Source organism: Stegostoma tigrinum, chromosome 22, assembly GCF_030684315.1.
Source record: "Stegostoma tigrinum isolate sSteTig4 chromosome 22, sSteTig4.hap1, whole genome shotgun sequence".
In the NCBI taxonomy this organism is placed as follows: domain Eukaryota; kingdom Metazoa; phylum Chordata; class Chondrichthyes; order Orectolobiformes; family Stegostomatidae; genus Stegostoma; species Stegostoma tigrinum.
This window is the reverse complement of record NC_081375.1, coordinates 2,504,561-2,520,951: the sequence shown is the minus strand read 5'-3', so window position 1 is coordinate 2,520,951 and position 16,391 is coordinate 2,504,561. Positions and strand designations below refer to the sequence as shown.

At 42.1% G+C, this 16,391-nt stretch overlaps 1 protein-coding gene across 1 annotated transcript in view; it reads left to right on the top strand.

Moving 5' to 3' along the window:
* LOC125463857 ((E3-independent) E2 ubiquitin-conjugating enzyme UBE2O) overlaps window positions 1-16,391 on the top strand; it is a 138,966-nt gene that overhangs the window by 66,047 nt on the left and 56,528 nt on the right. The window contains exons 8-10 of the mRNA XM_059653564.1: window positions 2,800-2,950; window positions 4,087-4,673; window positions 10,288-10,442. Of these exons, the coding sequence (XP_059509547.1) occupies window positions 2,800-2,950; window positions 4,087-4,673; window positions 10,288-10,442 (893 nt within the window). The remainder of the gene's footprint in view (window positions 1-2,799; window positions 2,951-4,086; window positions 4,674-10,287; window positions 10,443-16,391) is intronic.

The following is a 16,391-nucleotide window of genomic DNA, read 5'->3' as shown; positions in this document are numbered from 1 at the left end:
CTCTTTCAAATCAAATGCACAGCTAACAGTAATTGTTCCTTGCTGCATTTTGTGGGTTTATACGTGAGACAAGATTTTGGTGATTTTTACTTTCCTGCAGTGTCTTGATTTTTGTTTAGGTTAAAATCCTGTAGGGGCTATAAAAGGTGTGATAATAGAACCTTGAAAAACATTAACTGAATTAAAGTCAGTATGAGTTTACGAAAGGAAAATCATGCTTAGCTAATCTATTGGAATTTTTTGAGGACATAACTGGAAGAATAAATAAATGGGAGCCAAAAGGACTGTGGATGCTGTAAATCAAGAACAAAAACAAAGTTTCTGGAAAAGCTCAGCAGGTCTGGCAGCATCTGTGAAGGAGAAAACAGTTAATGTTTCTGGTCTGGTGACCCTTCCTCAGAACAGTGTGTGAATAAATAAGTGGCAATCGGTGGATGTGTATTTGGATTTCAAAAAGGCTTTTAATAAGGATCCACATAAAAGGCTGGTGGGCAAAATCAAAGCACTTGAGAATGGGGAATATACTGACATGGATTGAGAATTGCTTGGCAGAGTAGAAACAGTGAGAAGAAGTGGGTCTTTTGAGGTTGTAGACATAATCACCAAGCCGATGTGTTTGATTGCAGATGTTTCATCACCATGCTCGGTAACATGGTCAGTGTGTCTCCGGTGAAATGTTGGTGTTCTGTCCCGCTTGTCATTTATATGACTTGGTTTGCTGGGGTGGTTGGTATTAACTTCTGGTTCTGTTCTTCAGCTGTTTGTTTAGAGTCCAGTTCAATGTGTGTTTTGATGGAGTTCTGTTTGGAATGTTAGGCCTGCAGGACTTCCCTGGCATGTCTCTGTTTGGCTTGTGCTATTATGGATGAGTTGTCTCAGTTGAAGTGGTCCTTTTTGTCCATGTGTATTGAGACCATTGAAAATTGGTTGTCACCAACCAGCCACCAAGAGACACATTTGACTGGTGACGAAATGTCTGCATTCAAACACACCGGCTCTGCGAACAAGTCTACAACCTCATCCACCTCAAACAAATCTTCTCAAAAACTTTAAGGTGATCTTTTTCCATGTGGCAGATGATGAGTGCTTGGGGCTGCAGCTACTCTCAATTTATGCATATAAATTGGAAACAAAAGCAGTTTTTTTCGGAAGCTTCGGGTTGAGAGTTGAAGATGCTAGCAGGCTCCAGGATATCCTAGGCAAATTGAGTATGTGGACAAACACATGACAGATGCAGTGCAATGTGGCTAAATGTAAGGCTGTACGCTCTGGTGTGAAAAACAAAGTTAGAATAGTGCTTAAATTGTGATATATTGGGAAATGTGGATGTACAAAGGGATTATCCTTGTACGCCAGTCAATGAAAGTAAGCAGGTAGATGCAGCAAGCAATTAGGCAGGCGAAATATATTGACCTTCATTGCAATTTGATTTCAAAAATAGGGATGTCTTACTGCAGTTATTCAGGGCCTTTGATATCACGCTTGAGTATTGTGCTCAGTTCTACATAGAATCGATATATAGAATTCCTACAGTGTGGAAACAGGCCCTTCGGCCCAACAAGTCCACACCAAACCTCGGAGCATCCCACCCACACGTGTCCCCTTGTAACCCAACTAATCTACACATCCCTGCACACTACAGGCAATTTAGCATGGTGAATCCACCTAACCTGAAAATGTTTGGGCTGTGGGAGGAAACCCATGCAGACGCGGGGAGAATATGCAAACTTCACACAGTCGCCCAAGGCTGGTATCGAACCTGTGTCCCTGGCTCTGAGGGGCAACAGTGCTAACCTCTGAGCCACCGTGCCACCCCTTCTGGTCAGGAGTGCAGTAGTTGATACTGTAGCAGGACTGTTGTAGAGATCAGTTAATTTTTGCTTTACAGATTTTTTGTTAATCGTATTAAGGGATTTGTATCAAAGGTGTATGAGTTGATTGCAGACAAACTATAATGTCAATGACTGACAGAACAGGTGCTCCTAACTCCTGTTTCTATGATGTGAATATTTGGAATTTAGTACCTCCAGGATTGTGGATGCTCAATGAGTATGTTTAAGATTGAGATTTATAAACTTTTACGTACTTGAAGAATCAATGGATTGAGCAGCAAATAAGTGAAGCCGATGTAGATGTTCAGTCGTGACATACTGAATGTGGTAGCAGCTTCAGTATGCTGTTAGCTCCTTTGTTCTGATTGTCAAACTAGAAATTTAGTTCTTTAAGAAAATGATCACTAGTCTTGTGCTGAATGAAATAAAAATAGATTTTGCAGAATCTGTAACAGATCTAATAATTTGGCTGAATGTTTGTTCATATTTTAATACTTTGCCAGTAGAGGTGGTGAACTAGATAATTTGAAGGTTCATTGAAGTCAATCATAACTTTGTTTTTCTTCATAGATAATGCTGTTATGTTGAGTGTTTCCAGCATTTTCTGTTTCAATTTCAGATTTCCGGAATCCACAGTATTTTGCATCAGTGATATGGAATACATATTCACTGTATTCAACCACAAGACACCCTTGTTATGTTTATCAAACCTAAATTGCAGATACATTGCAAAATAATGTGGGATATGGCCATTACATTAACAAATTCATAGAAAATTTTTGATTAGTGAAGTTGTACTTTAGTGTCAGTATATTGGAGATTATACCCATTTTATACTTATGACTGATTCTGGGCATTATCTGTATGTCAGTGGACAGTGACTGTCCCACTGTTCCTCTAAATTCCATTTGTATTTTGACATGGACTGTAGCAGATGATGTACCCATTGTATTTTTCCTTTCTCCAGGGTGAAACGCTTGAACTGTTATGACCATGCTCGCATGGTCCTGGCAGAACGGGCTGTTTATGTGCTTCCGGGAGATCCTGAATCTACGGCTATTTCTTCGGAGGGTCCAGAAGGAAATTCCATCATTGCTGTGAATTCTGTTGTCAGAAAGGTAACTTCAGTATGGAGATACTGTGCCTAAGGCAGGTAACTAACCAAGAGTGACTACTCCTTTAAGGAGAGCATAGTAACTCTTGTATATTTGATGAATGGAGTTTAAAATATGTGTGGAGGTGGAGTGTTTTGATAGGTAGAATAAAAAGGCCTTGCACTTCTGGATAAATTTCAAAGGGGGATATGGGTGTATAGCTAATGTAAATCACTAAATGTAGCAATACGGTGTAAGAAAACCAGAATGAAGGAATGCAGACAAAACAACAGGGCTCTTTTCTAAAAGAAGTAGAATTCGGTATGAGAAAAATTTGTTATTTTGAATGGGTATGGTTGTCATGAAAGATTGAATAAACTTGCAATACTTTTTTCGAAGAGCAGGATGTTCTGATTGAGGCAAATTATGAAGAGATTCTCCAAGATAGACACAGAGATGGTCCTTCCATTGACAAAAGAGATTGGATTGGAGCCTTATGTAACTTAGTCATGCAGGGAATGGTGAGAATGTGATAGCCAGTTACACACAGTAGGTGAGGTAAACAGTACGTACATATTTGGCAAAAATTAGGTAAACATGACTAAAGTGTTTGGTTATAGAGTTAGGGTCAAGTGAGAGGTGATGTTAATGGAGCATTCACACAGACATAAACCATTTGAGCTAAAGAGCAGTTGGTGTAGTAAATGTGTTATAATGTGTGTAATCCTGTCTTAGTTGGATGTCCAGAAATTACAAAGTCAGTTAGAAAAACATTCTTGCAGATTTAAACACAAGAAGAAAAAGAACAAACCTTCCCGAGAATTCAAACCAGGTGACAGGTGAGATATTGATGCCTAATGAAGGGAAGCAGTAAGTCAAATGCTCTCTGATATGGATTGAGAGTCAGCCTTTTTGTTTTGAAGGGATGTACCAAGATGTATATACCAGTCATCAGCTAACCTGTATCCTTTGCCTCAAGGATAAGATGTTTATTTTTAATTTTAAACAATACATGGAATTATCTGGAACTATTGTAGGAATGTTTGTTGCTGAGTTTGGAACTTTATTCATAAATTAACATGTCAATGTTCTGTACTTTGTATGCATTTGTGCAGCTGTGTGATTGCACCTGATGCAGTTTATCCTTTCGTCATTTTTAGGTTAAACGCCTCTTTGACAAAGAGATGGTGAAAAACATCTTGAATAATTTGGATGCCCGTGAAATGGATCATTCTGACAAGTTCGCAGTTGCCTTGGATGATGGATCTGTCATGGTCACCTCAAATGTTTTTGGCATCAGCAGCTCTAAATCGAATTTGGGTTGGGAGGGCACGCCTCGACTTGCCATAGGACTGAAATCCCAGTCTGTAAATGGGACTGTGGAGAAGGAATCTGTTCTGAGCAATGGTCCTACCTTCACTAACGATGATGCTCAGAATCAGCTGGAAAAAAGAGTAAAAGAAGGGAACTCGAAGGAAATGAACCAGTCTCCAGTGATACTAGGTGAAGATTTAATAGAAAGTAGACAGACACTGAAGCCGCAGCTGGCAGAAAAGGATGCAGATGATGAAGGTGCTGAAGATACTGATGAAACCAGCTCCATTTCTTCTTCTGCAAGTTCGACTGCATCATCGCAAAGTGGTGGACATGGGCGTAAAAAGAGTATCCCACTTTCTATAAAAAACTTGAAGAAGAAACACAAGAAGAAAAAGAACAAACCTTCCCGAGAATTCAAACCAGGTGACAGGTGAGATATTGATGCCTAATGAAGGGAAGCAGTAAGTCAAATGCTCTCTGATATGGATTGAGAGTCAGCCTTTTTGTTTTGAAGGGATGTACCAAGATGTATATACCAGTCATCAGCTAACCTGTATCACATAGGAAATCAAGACCAAAAATAACTTTCATGAGATGTATGCCCAAAGGATGGAGGATGCCGTAGACTGGTTTTCCTTGCATTTAATTCTTAGGCCACGTTATACTGAGATCACTCTAAATACTTGCATTGTAATGCCACCTCCCATCGGTGGTTGTGATATGGTATATCCATTTGAAGTGCACAGAAATATAAAGATAGAAATTTATTGAGGATAACATTGGAATGGAAAACTAGCTTCTACATATCACGGAGTTATTGTTAGAAGCATTTTTGAGTTATAGGCATCTATGATTCCGAGCAAAAACAGAAATTCTTAGAAAAGCTGAACAAGTCTGATGGAAGGTTGCAAGAAACGGTTACTGGACCCAACGCGTTAACTCTGATTTTATTCCACAGATGCTGTCAGGCCTGCTGAGCTGTTCCAGCAATTTCTGCTTTTGCTTCTGATTTACGGCAACTGTGGTTTTATTTTGGCTCTATGACCATGAGATAGGATCAGAGCAGACCATTTTAGACCTTGAGCTATGTTGCTACTCAAACAAACTAAGTTTGTTTATATTTTCCCCTATCTTTATTATACGTAAGGGCTGGATTCCTGAGGGGGGAAAAGTCTTTAAAACCTTGAATTAATCACAAGTTACTGATGTAAATTGCCAATATTGAGTGGGTGAAGACTGCTGCAATTGGAATCTGTATGCAAAGGGAGTTTGTTAACCTCTTCCTTACAGTAGCAGAAGAACACGTTAACAGTGACTTCACGGATGTATAGTGCGTTGATTTGTTGCGCAACTTCAGTTCAGGATTGTTTCAACTTCAGTAATTTTGAAATATTAGAAACTTCTAAAGTCTTACAAGAAAAGTAAGAAATAAAGCTATGAGAGGGACTTGAATTGTGGAAAGAATGAGTATTTTCCACTAACTTTTGCTTTGTAGTAAACCTTACTTTTTGTAAGGTTAAAGCAAGTAAAATGAAACCAAGTTTAAGAAGGCTTAAGGTATGTTTAGGCAATTTGGATAGCAGATTGCCTATCCTATGGCATGTAGGCAGTTGGAGTAGTGGAATGGAGACTTCACATGACCTGGAAAAACCCATCAACAGAAAATATTACCAGCTATGCAAGTATGAGCTATGGGTCTCGCTACTCAAAGGGCAGCTGGAGTTAAAGGTTCGTTTGCAAGTTATAGAAGAGTGGATAAAATATTGAGAGCTGGTTACACCACAAGTTAGAGAAGAGCAAGCACGTTGGGGATGTGTGACTACTGGACAGTCAAGAGAAATAGGCAGGTAGTGCCAGAGGTCCTGCACTTCTGTTATTAGTCTGGAGTTAGGTGACCCCATTGGTGTCCCGTTGATTTGTTCATAGATTTGGCTGTAAAAGGTAAAGTGGGTCTTGAGGCATAGGTCCAGTAGTTTTAGCATGCCTGTGGAGATGATGTTACCCGGGTCTCATTCTTTCAGAAGTGTTGTTGGTGTTTCTCTTGCCGATGGATGCCAATCGATGTGAATAGGGCAGTGATTCAAAGGAAACCATGTTCTCATTCGCGTCCTTGTCTATTCTTATGTCGTTGAGGGAATTGAGGAGCTCCTGGGCTGTGTGGATTGAGTGGGGTCACCTATCTCCAGCCTAATTGCAGAAGCAGTGGCGCAGAGACTTGGAAGGCATAGCACTTCTACAGATCCAACTTAAAACTATGGGTGCAGCGCACAGACTAAACCAGAGGAGACACATTAGCTAATAAACACTCTTCTGATGTCAAATTCACCAGGGAAGAAGAATAAACTGCTCATGCCGTATGCGCACCACCATCTGCTTGTGAAACTTGTTCCTTATGTCCCTTTTATATCTTTCCCTGCCACCTTAAACTATGCCCTCCAGTTTTGTGTACACAATCCTTGGGGGAAAAGACCCTGCTATTCACCCTGTCTATGCACCTCATGACTTTACAAGTCTCTATAGGGTCACCCCTCAGCCTCCAATGCTGCAGGGAAAATAGGTCCAGTCTATTCAGCCTCTCCCTATGGCTCACATCCTCCAACTGTAGTAACATCCTTGTAAATCTTTTCTGAAACCTTTCAAGTTTCACAACATCCTTCGTATAGCAGGGAGAACAGAATTGAATGCAGTATTCCAAAAGTGGCCTAACTAATGTCCTGTACAGCCACATGATATCCCAACTCTTATACTCTGTGCACTGACCAACAAGGGTTAAGCATACCAAATGCCGCTTTCACTATCCTGTTGACCTGGGACTCCACTTTCAATGAACTATCAACCTGTACTCCAAGGTCTCTTTGTTCAGCATAACTCCCCAGGACCTTATCATTAAGTGTATAAGACCTGCCTTATTTGCATTTCCAAATTATAGCACCTCACATTTATTTAAATTAAGCTCCATCTGCCACTCCTTGGTGCACTGGCCCACCTGATCAAGATCCTGTTGTTCTGAGGTAACCTTCTTTGCTGTTCACTACACCCCTAATTTTGGTTCATTTGCAAACTCTATGTTCACATCCAGACTCTATATATAAACATTGAACAACAGCGGACCTAGCACCCAACCTTGTAGCATACTGCTGGTCACAGGCCTCCAGTCTGAAAAGCACCCTCCACGATCACCCTCTGTTTTCCACCTTTGAGCCAGTTTGTGTTCACTTCCTCAGGTTGGTAGAGAATGTAAATGTACGTGTATGGTTTCTATGGATGGTGAAGCATAACTTTTGTGTACCTGTTAATGTACTCCACAACCCGAGCTATAAATCTTAAACTCTAAAGGGTATTTCACTGAATGCTGCATCCATGTTCAGCCTCTTTTACAAGAAATAAGCACTCTTTTCAAAGATTTTAGTGTCGTCATCCTCAAAATTGAAACTGATGGAATGTTCAAATTCCTTAACTATGTCCTGGTTCATTTTTCCCAGTGGGTCTGTTAGTAATTTAGCCAGCCTGATTCACACATGGTAGACATGCATCAATTGTGCAATACTGCACAGTGCAAAGACTGACTATATTACTGCTGAAACCTCTTATGATCAATGTGCTGTCATTGATCTGTCTCCTCCACAACGATCACCTAACTCCTTTGTTCTGTTTGGTTTTGACCAGCTTACAGCATGTGGGAGAGTTCATGGTTAGCGATAGTCTATATTGTACTTAACATTCATTAACTGCACCCTGAGTATTTCTGGTGTTCGTTCAACCAATGAAAGTCCCAATTTCTCTTTGTTTCTCAATTTTCAATAGGCTTTTTTTTTGCTCATTTCTATTGGGTGTAGTTCCTGTTTTGTACTGTCACCTGCAAAGTGTATCAAGATGGTCTTACCAATTTGTTAACATTGTGTCCTTGTTTTCTGTCATATTATTGATTCCTCCCTTGTTTGAGCTATGACTTCAGTTGTGAAGGAATTCTCCCCTAGAAGTTTTTTCTGTGCTTCTGACATTTGTTCTAGTTCTCCCTGCCAATCTGCACATTTAACTCTCTTCATAACTAGAAGCCTCACCATTCTTGATAGCTTTAGCATAGTTCAAAAATTCAAATGCCAGCATATTGGGGAAGTTACAAATTAAATTTCTACAATCTACTGAGTTCTATTACCTACTCTTCCATTGCACTGTCTTCAGCCTTTCTAAATTTATCAAAATCTTACCTGCCTCCTCAGCAGTCAGTAGATGATGTTTCTGAAACTTTATTCATGAAAATTGTCAATCTGTCCAAACCTTCATCTGTGTTCAAGTCACCCAGGCTCTTTGTTTTTTTAAAATCTGGCTTCTATATGCAAACTGAAGTGGTAAAGAGGTAACCTAGATCTACATTGCAACTTCATTCTTCAACTGTCCTGAGACTCATTTTCAAAAAACAGGTGTGTAATCGTACTCTAAAACTTTATACTTAATCATTCTCTGCTACCGTTATTTTAATTCAATAACTATTTAAATAGAAATCAAGTCTGCGTTTTTACATGAAGGTTTTAAGTCAGTTAGTTACATTCCATAAGATTTCCACCGCCCCTGCCATTACTAGCTCCCTAAATTGAACCATTAGTTTGAACCTAATGAATACATCATTAATGTATCCGTCATCTGAACTGCCACTTCATTAGATCTAGGGCATTCTTCAGGTCATATTGGGTAATAACGCCATTTTGAAATGTAACATCTTGTGTCTGAAGTGTACACCATAAAAACCCATTTGACATTCAAGTTGCAAAACCTCGCTCGGTATTTTACCTCTTTCTTAAACAGCTGTTCTTTGTTACTCCTGCTCAAGGGTCCAGCACCTGCTCCTGATTCCGATTATTGTAGAACAAGGGGACAAGAACTTGCTCCTCCCTGAAATGCTGTCCACTACATAATGTTAGCGATGACATCTCTAACTTAAGCCAGAATCAAAATGCATCAGCTGGCCATTCACTCAAAATCTCTGCTCCTTTTGCATCAGCCCTACCAGGCCAACACCGCCTTGTGGTAACATGAAATCTGTCAAATCTATGCATTGTGAAAAACCTACTGGCCTCCCATCAAACTGCTGTGTAGTCCACCTTTGCTAACTGTATAGTAAATGATGTTATTGTATGTTTTTAAACTTGGTCATGTTAAAACTATCCCTGACTTGCTGTAACAGCCTGTAGCAGCCTCCGCTCCTTAAACATTCTGGGTTGGATTAAGTTTACTGTTTTCAGAATTTCTATGTACGTTGTGGTTCGGACCTATTTATCAATATATTGATATAGCCCTCTTACACTGAGCTTGTGGTTCCAATTAATAGAATCACCATTGTGTAAATTTGGGAATTGGGCATTCTTAGGATGTGGGTGTCACTGGCTGGCCAGCATTTATTGCCCATTCCTAGCTGTTCAGAGCCAGCCACATCACTGTGGATCTGGAGTCATATGTAGGCCAGACCAGACAAGAAGGGAAGATTTCCTTTTTTATTCTTTATTCTTTTACTCATTAATGGGTTGAGGACATCACTAGCTAGGCAGCATTTATTGTCCATCCCTAATTGCCCAGAGGATAGATCAGAGGTCTGGAGTCACATGTAGGCCAGACCAGATAAGGATGGCATTCTCCCCCGCACCCTGCTCCAAGGGCATTAGTGAACCAGATGGCTTTTTCCGACAATCGACTCATGGTCATCATTGGATTCTTAATTTCAGATATTTTATTGATCTTTGGATTCCACAATCTGCCACGGTGGGATTTGAACCTGGGTCTGTGGATTAACAGTCCAACGATAATACTGCTGGGATATTGCTTCTCTTTAAAGGACATAGGTGAAGCAGATGGATTCTTATGGCAATTGACAATGGTTTCATGGTCATCATTAGATTCTTAATTCCCAGATTTTATTGAATTCAGATCTTACCATCTGCCATATAGAACTTGGACCTTGGCCCCAGAGCATTACTTGGGTTTTCAAGATTATTAGTTTAGTGCTAATACCACCAGGTATTCCTCACCATTTAATTCTATTTCTTTCCTAGAATTGCTGTTGAGATTCTGAAAACCAGCACCTGTGTTGATGTGATGTGGCAGGATGGTACAGTAGAAAAAAATATTCGATCCAATGACTTGCTGCCAGTTCATCATGTGGACAATAATGAGTTTTGCCCTGGAGATTTTGTGCTGGATAAACGTGGTAAGTGTATAGTTTAAGAACTCAATCTTGGAGGTGATGGATAAATAAATGGACAAAAGCAATCACTTTCGTAGAACTTCCTCTTTAGTTGGTTTTCATCTTCATTCTAGAATTCAGAATGATGAAAGAGTTTATAGTTTTTGTCCTATTAAATTTTTCTGGTTTTGTCTCACCCAGGAAATTAGATGATGGTGGATAATCGGGAAATGGCCAAGTGTTACATAGAATGATAGACAAGCCGTCGTGGTATGGGGTGGACCTGATCTTTATCTATCATTTTTGTATATTTAGATGAGATTAAAGTAAATGTAATATTGAGATATCCTCACTTGTCTTTTCCATGTCAAAGTGATCAAATTTGATCAATCCATGCAATGACTGGTGTAGGGCCACCTAGATTTCAGGTTTACTTTCTGATCTCTGGTTTTATTAATCCACAGCTGTGATTTTGGAGTTTGTTTCTACTTGTCCTCCTGCCCCTGGTAGTTTTCCTGCCGGTTCTGTAGGCTTAATCAGCATTTGGATGTGGTACCATTTTTAAGAAAACTATACTCCAACATGTTATAACCTTGCATTAAGAACATTAAAAATGTTTGCGAAAAGAATATTGGGGACTGAGGTTGCCATCACATGAGATTATGAACATGGGGCTGGAATAGGCCACTTGAGTCTAATTTGCCATTCAACGTGCTGAAGCATCTTGGTAAGGTAGACATGGACAAAATGTTCCCTTTTGTGGCTGTGGCTCGCAGATTAAAAAAAGGCATCAGCTTTATAAATGGTGATGAGGTTAAATGTTTTCTTGGGGTTGAGTTATTTGAACTTGCTTTCTGAAAAAGCAGTTGAAGCAGAGTTGATGAATGTATCCAACTCTGCCTTTAAAAACATTCCTTTGTAACCTTTTGTTCCTTGCTTATCAGGAATACGTAGGGTTTGAGGTTACATTCAGATCAGCTGTGATCTTATTAAATGGTTGAACAGGTTTGAGGGACTGAATGGCCACCTGTTTGTATGAGCGACTCATAGAGCGAGCTGGAGTGGGGACAGTGTCTTCTGAAGCTGTGCGAAAAAGCATGAAGATAGCAGGAACTTTGGCCTTTTCAGTCTTTGTTCCCAAAGTCTCAAATCTGATTCAGTAGCAGAAGAACGCGTTAACAGTGACTTCACGGACGTATAGTGCGTTGATTTGTTGCGCAACTTCAGTTCAGGATTGTTTCAACTTCAGTAATTTTGAAATATTAGAAACTTCTAAAGTCTTACAAGAAAAGTAAGAAATAAAGCTATGAGAGGGACTTGAATTGTGGAAAGAATGAGTATTTTCCACTAACTTTTGCTTTGTAGTAAACCTTACTTTTTGTAAGGTTAAAGCAAGTAAAATGAAACCAAGTTTAAGAAGGCTTAAGGTATGTTTAGGCAATTTGGATAGCAGATTGCCTATCCTATGGCATGTAGGCAGTTGGAGTAGTGGAATGGAGACTTCACATGACCTGGAAAAACCCATCAACAGAAAATATTACCAGCTATGCAAGTATGAGCTATGGGTCTCGCTACTCAAAGGGCAGCTGGAGTTAAAGGTTCGTTTGCAAGTTATAGAAGAGTGGATAAAATATTGAGAGCTGGTTACACCACAAGTTAGAGAAGAGCAAGCACGTTGGGGATGTGTGACTACTGGACAGTCAAGAGAAATAGGCAGGTAGTGCCAGAGGTCCTGCACTTCTGTTATTAGTCTGGAGTTAGGTGACCCCATTGGTGTCCCGTTGATTTGTTCATAGATTTGGCTGTAAAAGGTAAAGTGGGTCTTGAGGCATAGGTCCAGTAGTTTTAGCATGCCTGTGGAGATGATGTTACCCGGGTCTCATTCTTTCAGAAGTGTTGTTGGTGTTTCTCTTGCCGATGGATGCCAATCGATGTGAATAGGGCAGTGATTCAAAGGAAACCATGTTCTCATTCGCGTCCTTGTCTATTCTTATGTCGTTGAGGGAATTGAGGAGCTCCTGGGCTGTGTGGATTGAGTGGGGTCACCTATCTCCAGCCTAATTGCAGAAGCAGTGGCGCAGAGACTTGGAAGGCATAGCACTTCTACAGATCCAACTTAAAACTGTGGATCCAATACACGGACAACACTTTTAGTCCATTTGATGATGACAAAAACCAGAGGAGACACATCAGCTAATAAACACTCTCTGATGTTAAATTCACCAGGGAAGAAGAATGAACTGCTCCCAATCCTGGATGTCACCCATTGGCCCAACATATCCATACTGACCCTTGGAGCATCCCACCAAGACCCACTCCCCTATAACCCACCTAATCTATACATCCCCGAACACACTGGGCAATTTAGCATGGCCAATCCACCTTGCCTGCGTATCTTTGGACTGTGGGAAGAAACCGGACCACCTGGGAGAAACGCATGCAAACACATGGAGAATTTGCAAATTCCACACAGCCAGTCACCTGAGGGTGGAATTGAACCAGAGTTCCTAGGGTTGTGAAGCAGCAGTGTTAACCATGGAGCCACTGTGCCGCCCCATGCTCCTCCTCCCCCTGTTCCCATACATCAATAACATATCCGAACTGACCACAAGATTCATATGACCGTTGGTCATTAGATTGGCACACAAACTTGTGTCAACCCTATGCCAACTGCTAACTTGAACCAAAGACCCCTTACCACTATGGACAGAGCCAACGTGATATACAAGATCCCATGCAAAAATTGTGACATTACATTGGACAGACAGGAAGGAAGCTGACCCCAAGAATACGTGAACACGAGCTAGCAACAAAAAGACATAACCAGTACTCACCACATCCCCATTCACATGGATAAGGATAGCCACCAGTTTGATTGGGACAATATCAGGGCAGGCTAAACAGAGACAAGCACAGGAATTTCTAGAGGCTTGGTTTGCTGCCCAGATGGCCATCAATAAACACTTAGAATTAACCCTATTTATATGCCACTGTGAAGCAAAACTGGAAATGAAGTAACCAATTCCAACAGACTCCAGAGTTTAAAAACCAGATGGGAAAACACAACAGCGCTTCCTCGGAGGCTGCACTGATGTTAGTGTGGAGCTGGATGAACACAACAGGCCAAGCAGCGTCTCAGGAACACAAAAGCTGACGTTTTGGGCCTAGACCCTTCACCCTCTAACAGTTCTTCCATTTCACCAACACCTTCCACCCCAACCTCAAGTTCACCTGGGCCATCTCCAACACATCCCGCACCTTCCTGGACCTCTGTCTCCATCTCAGGTAACCAGCTAGGAACTGACGTCCATTTCAAGCACACTGACTCCCACAGCTAAGATGAAGGGTCTAGGCCCGAAACGTCAGCTTTTGTGCTCCTGAGATGCTGCTTGGCTGCTGTGTTCATCCAGCTTCACACTTTATTGTCTTGGATTCTCCAGCATCTGCAGTTCCCATTATCAGGGTAATGTAACATCTGATCTAAGAAACCAGTTTGGTGAGTGAACCAACCGCAGAGATCCATACTGTTCACAGTACTCTGTTTATGTTCTCATCAGTGCCCTGTTTAACTGAAGCGTAGCCGCCTCACTTTTTTGGATTTATCCTGCCCCCCGCCTCGATTAAACTACAACCTTATTCCTAAATGCTTCTCCTAGCTATGTTTTAAGGGGTTAAAAATAAAGTCTGACTATCCATGGTTCCCATGGTCTTGTAAACTTCTACCAGGTCACGTCTCTGTCTTTGTTCCAGTGCAAGCAAAACTAGTTTGTCCAAATCTCTCCTCATAGCTAATACCTTCCCAACCAGGCAACATTCTGACAAACCTTTTCTGTACTCTGCCCAAAGCCTCCATCTTTGGTTGAGTTCTGTACCAATCAAAATTGTGTACACTATTCCAAATGTGGCCTAATTAAATTTCTACAGAACTGCAACATGTCTTGCCAATTCTTATACTCTGTGCTCCGATCAATGAGGGTGAGCGTGCCAAATGCTGCCTTGGCCAGCTTATTTACTAAAGTCCAGCCCTCTGCTCCACTCCCAACCTCACCATAAAACCCGTGGACAAGGGAGGTGCAGTTGTAGTATGGTGCACTGACCTCTGTCAGAGGCCAGATGCCAGCTCCGACCGCCCCTTTGATCATGACCCCACCAAAATACCATCTATCAAACCATCCACAACCTCATCACCTCAGGTGACCTCCTAACCACAGCCTCCAACCTCATCTTTCCCCAACCCCGCACTGCCCATTTCTATCTCCTTGGCAAAATCCACAAACCTGACTGCCTCGCTCAACCCATTGTCCCCACTTGCTCCAGCCCCACTGAACTTATCTCGACTTATCTCGTCTCCATTTTTCTCCCTCCTTGGTCTAGGAAATACCCCACCTACGTTTGTGACACCACTCACTCCCTCCACCACCTCCAAAACTTCGGATTCTCTTGTCCCCAACAACGTCCAGTCTCTATACACCTGCATTCCCCATGCAGATGGCCTAAAGGCCCTCTGCTTCTTCCTGTCCTGCAGGCCCGACCAGCCCCCCTCCACTAACACCCTCATCTGCTTAGCTGAACTCGTCCCCACCCTAAACAACTTCTTTCAATTCCTCCCCCCTCCCTACAGACAAAGGGGGTGGCCATAGGTACCCACATGGCCCCAAGCTATGCCTATCTGTTTTTTTTTGTAGGTTATGTGGAACAATCCCTCTTCATAGCTGCACTGGTCCTAAACCCCACCTCTTCCTCCATTACATTGACTATATTGGCGCCACCTTGTGCTCTTGCGAGGAGCTCGAAGAGTTCATCCCCACCTGGCCCTACACCACACCCCTATCCTAGACCCCAAGAAGACCTTCCACGTCAAGTAGATGTTCACCTGCACATCTAATGTAGTATACTGTATCTGCTGTTCCAGCTGTGGCCTCTTTTCTACATTGGGAAACCGAGCAGAGGCTTGGCGACCACTTTGCGGAACACCTATGCTTGGTTCGCAACAAACAACTGCATCTCCCAGCCACGAACCATTTCAACTCTTTCTCTCCTCTTCTCTTCCCCCCCCCCCCCCCCCCCCCCCAAAACTCCTTAGGCCCAGGACGGACACGTCCGCTGCACTACCACAATGATGCCACCCGAAGGTTGCAGGAACAGCACCTCATTTTGCCTGGGAACCCTGCAACCTAGTGGTATCAATGTGGACTTCACAAGCTTCAAAATCTCCACTTCCCCCGACCACATCTCAAAACCAGCCCAGGCTTGTCCCTGCCTCCCTAACCTGTCCTTCCTGTCACCTATCCCCTCCTCCCTACCAGCCTCAACCCGCCCCCTTGACCTGTCTGCCCTCCCTGGACTGTCCTATCCCTTCCCTAACTCCTTACCTACACTCACCTTTTACTGGCTCTACCCCTGCCTCTTTTGAACTATCTGTCTCCTCTACACTTGTCTCCTCCTTTTATCCATCTTTTGTCCACCTCCCCCTCTCTCTCTCTCTTTATTTCAGAACCCACTTCCCCTCCCCAATTATGAAGAAGGGTTTAGGCCCAAAACGTCAGCTTTCCTGCTCCTCTGATGCTGCTTGGCATGCTGTGTTCATCCAAATGTACACCTTGTTATCTACTAATATTCCCACTTATAGGGAATTGCGGACCTGTATGCTCAGGTCCCTTTATGTTGATGCTACTGAGGGTTCAGCCATGTATTGTATACTTCCCTCCTGTATTAGAACTTCAAAAAAGGATCACTTCGCACTTGTCTGGATTAAGTTCCATCTGCCATTCCTCTGCCTGAGTCTCCAGCCTATCTCTACCCTGCTTTGTCTTCTGACAATCCTTCTCACTCTCAGCAGCTCCCTAGATCTTTGTATCTGCAAGCTTACCACTGGATCCACCTACATTCTCCTCCAAATCATCTATCTATGTATGGAGCCCCAGTGCTGATTCCTGCAGAACACCACTGATCATAGATTTCCAGACTGGGAAA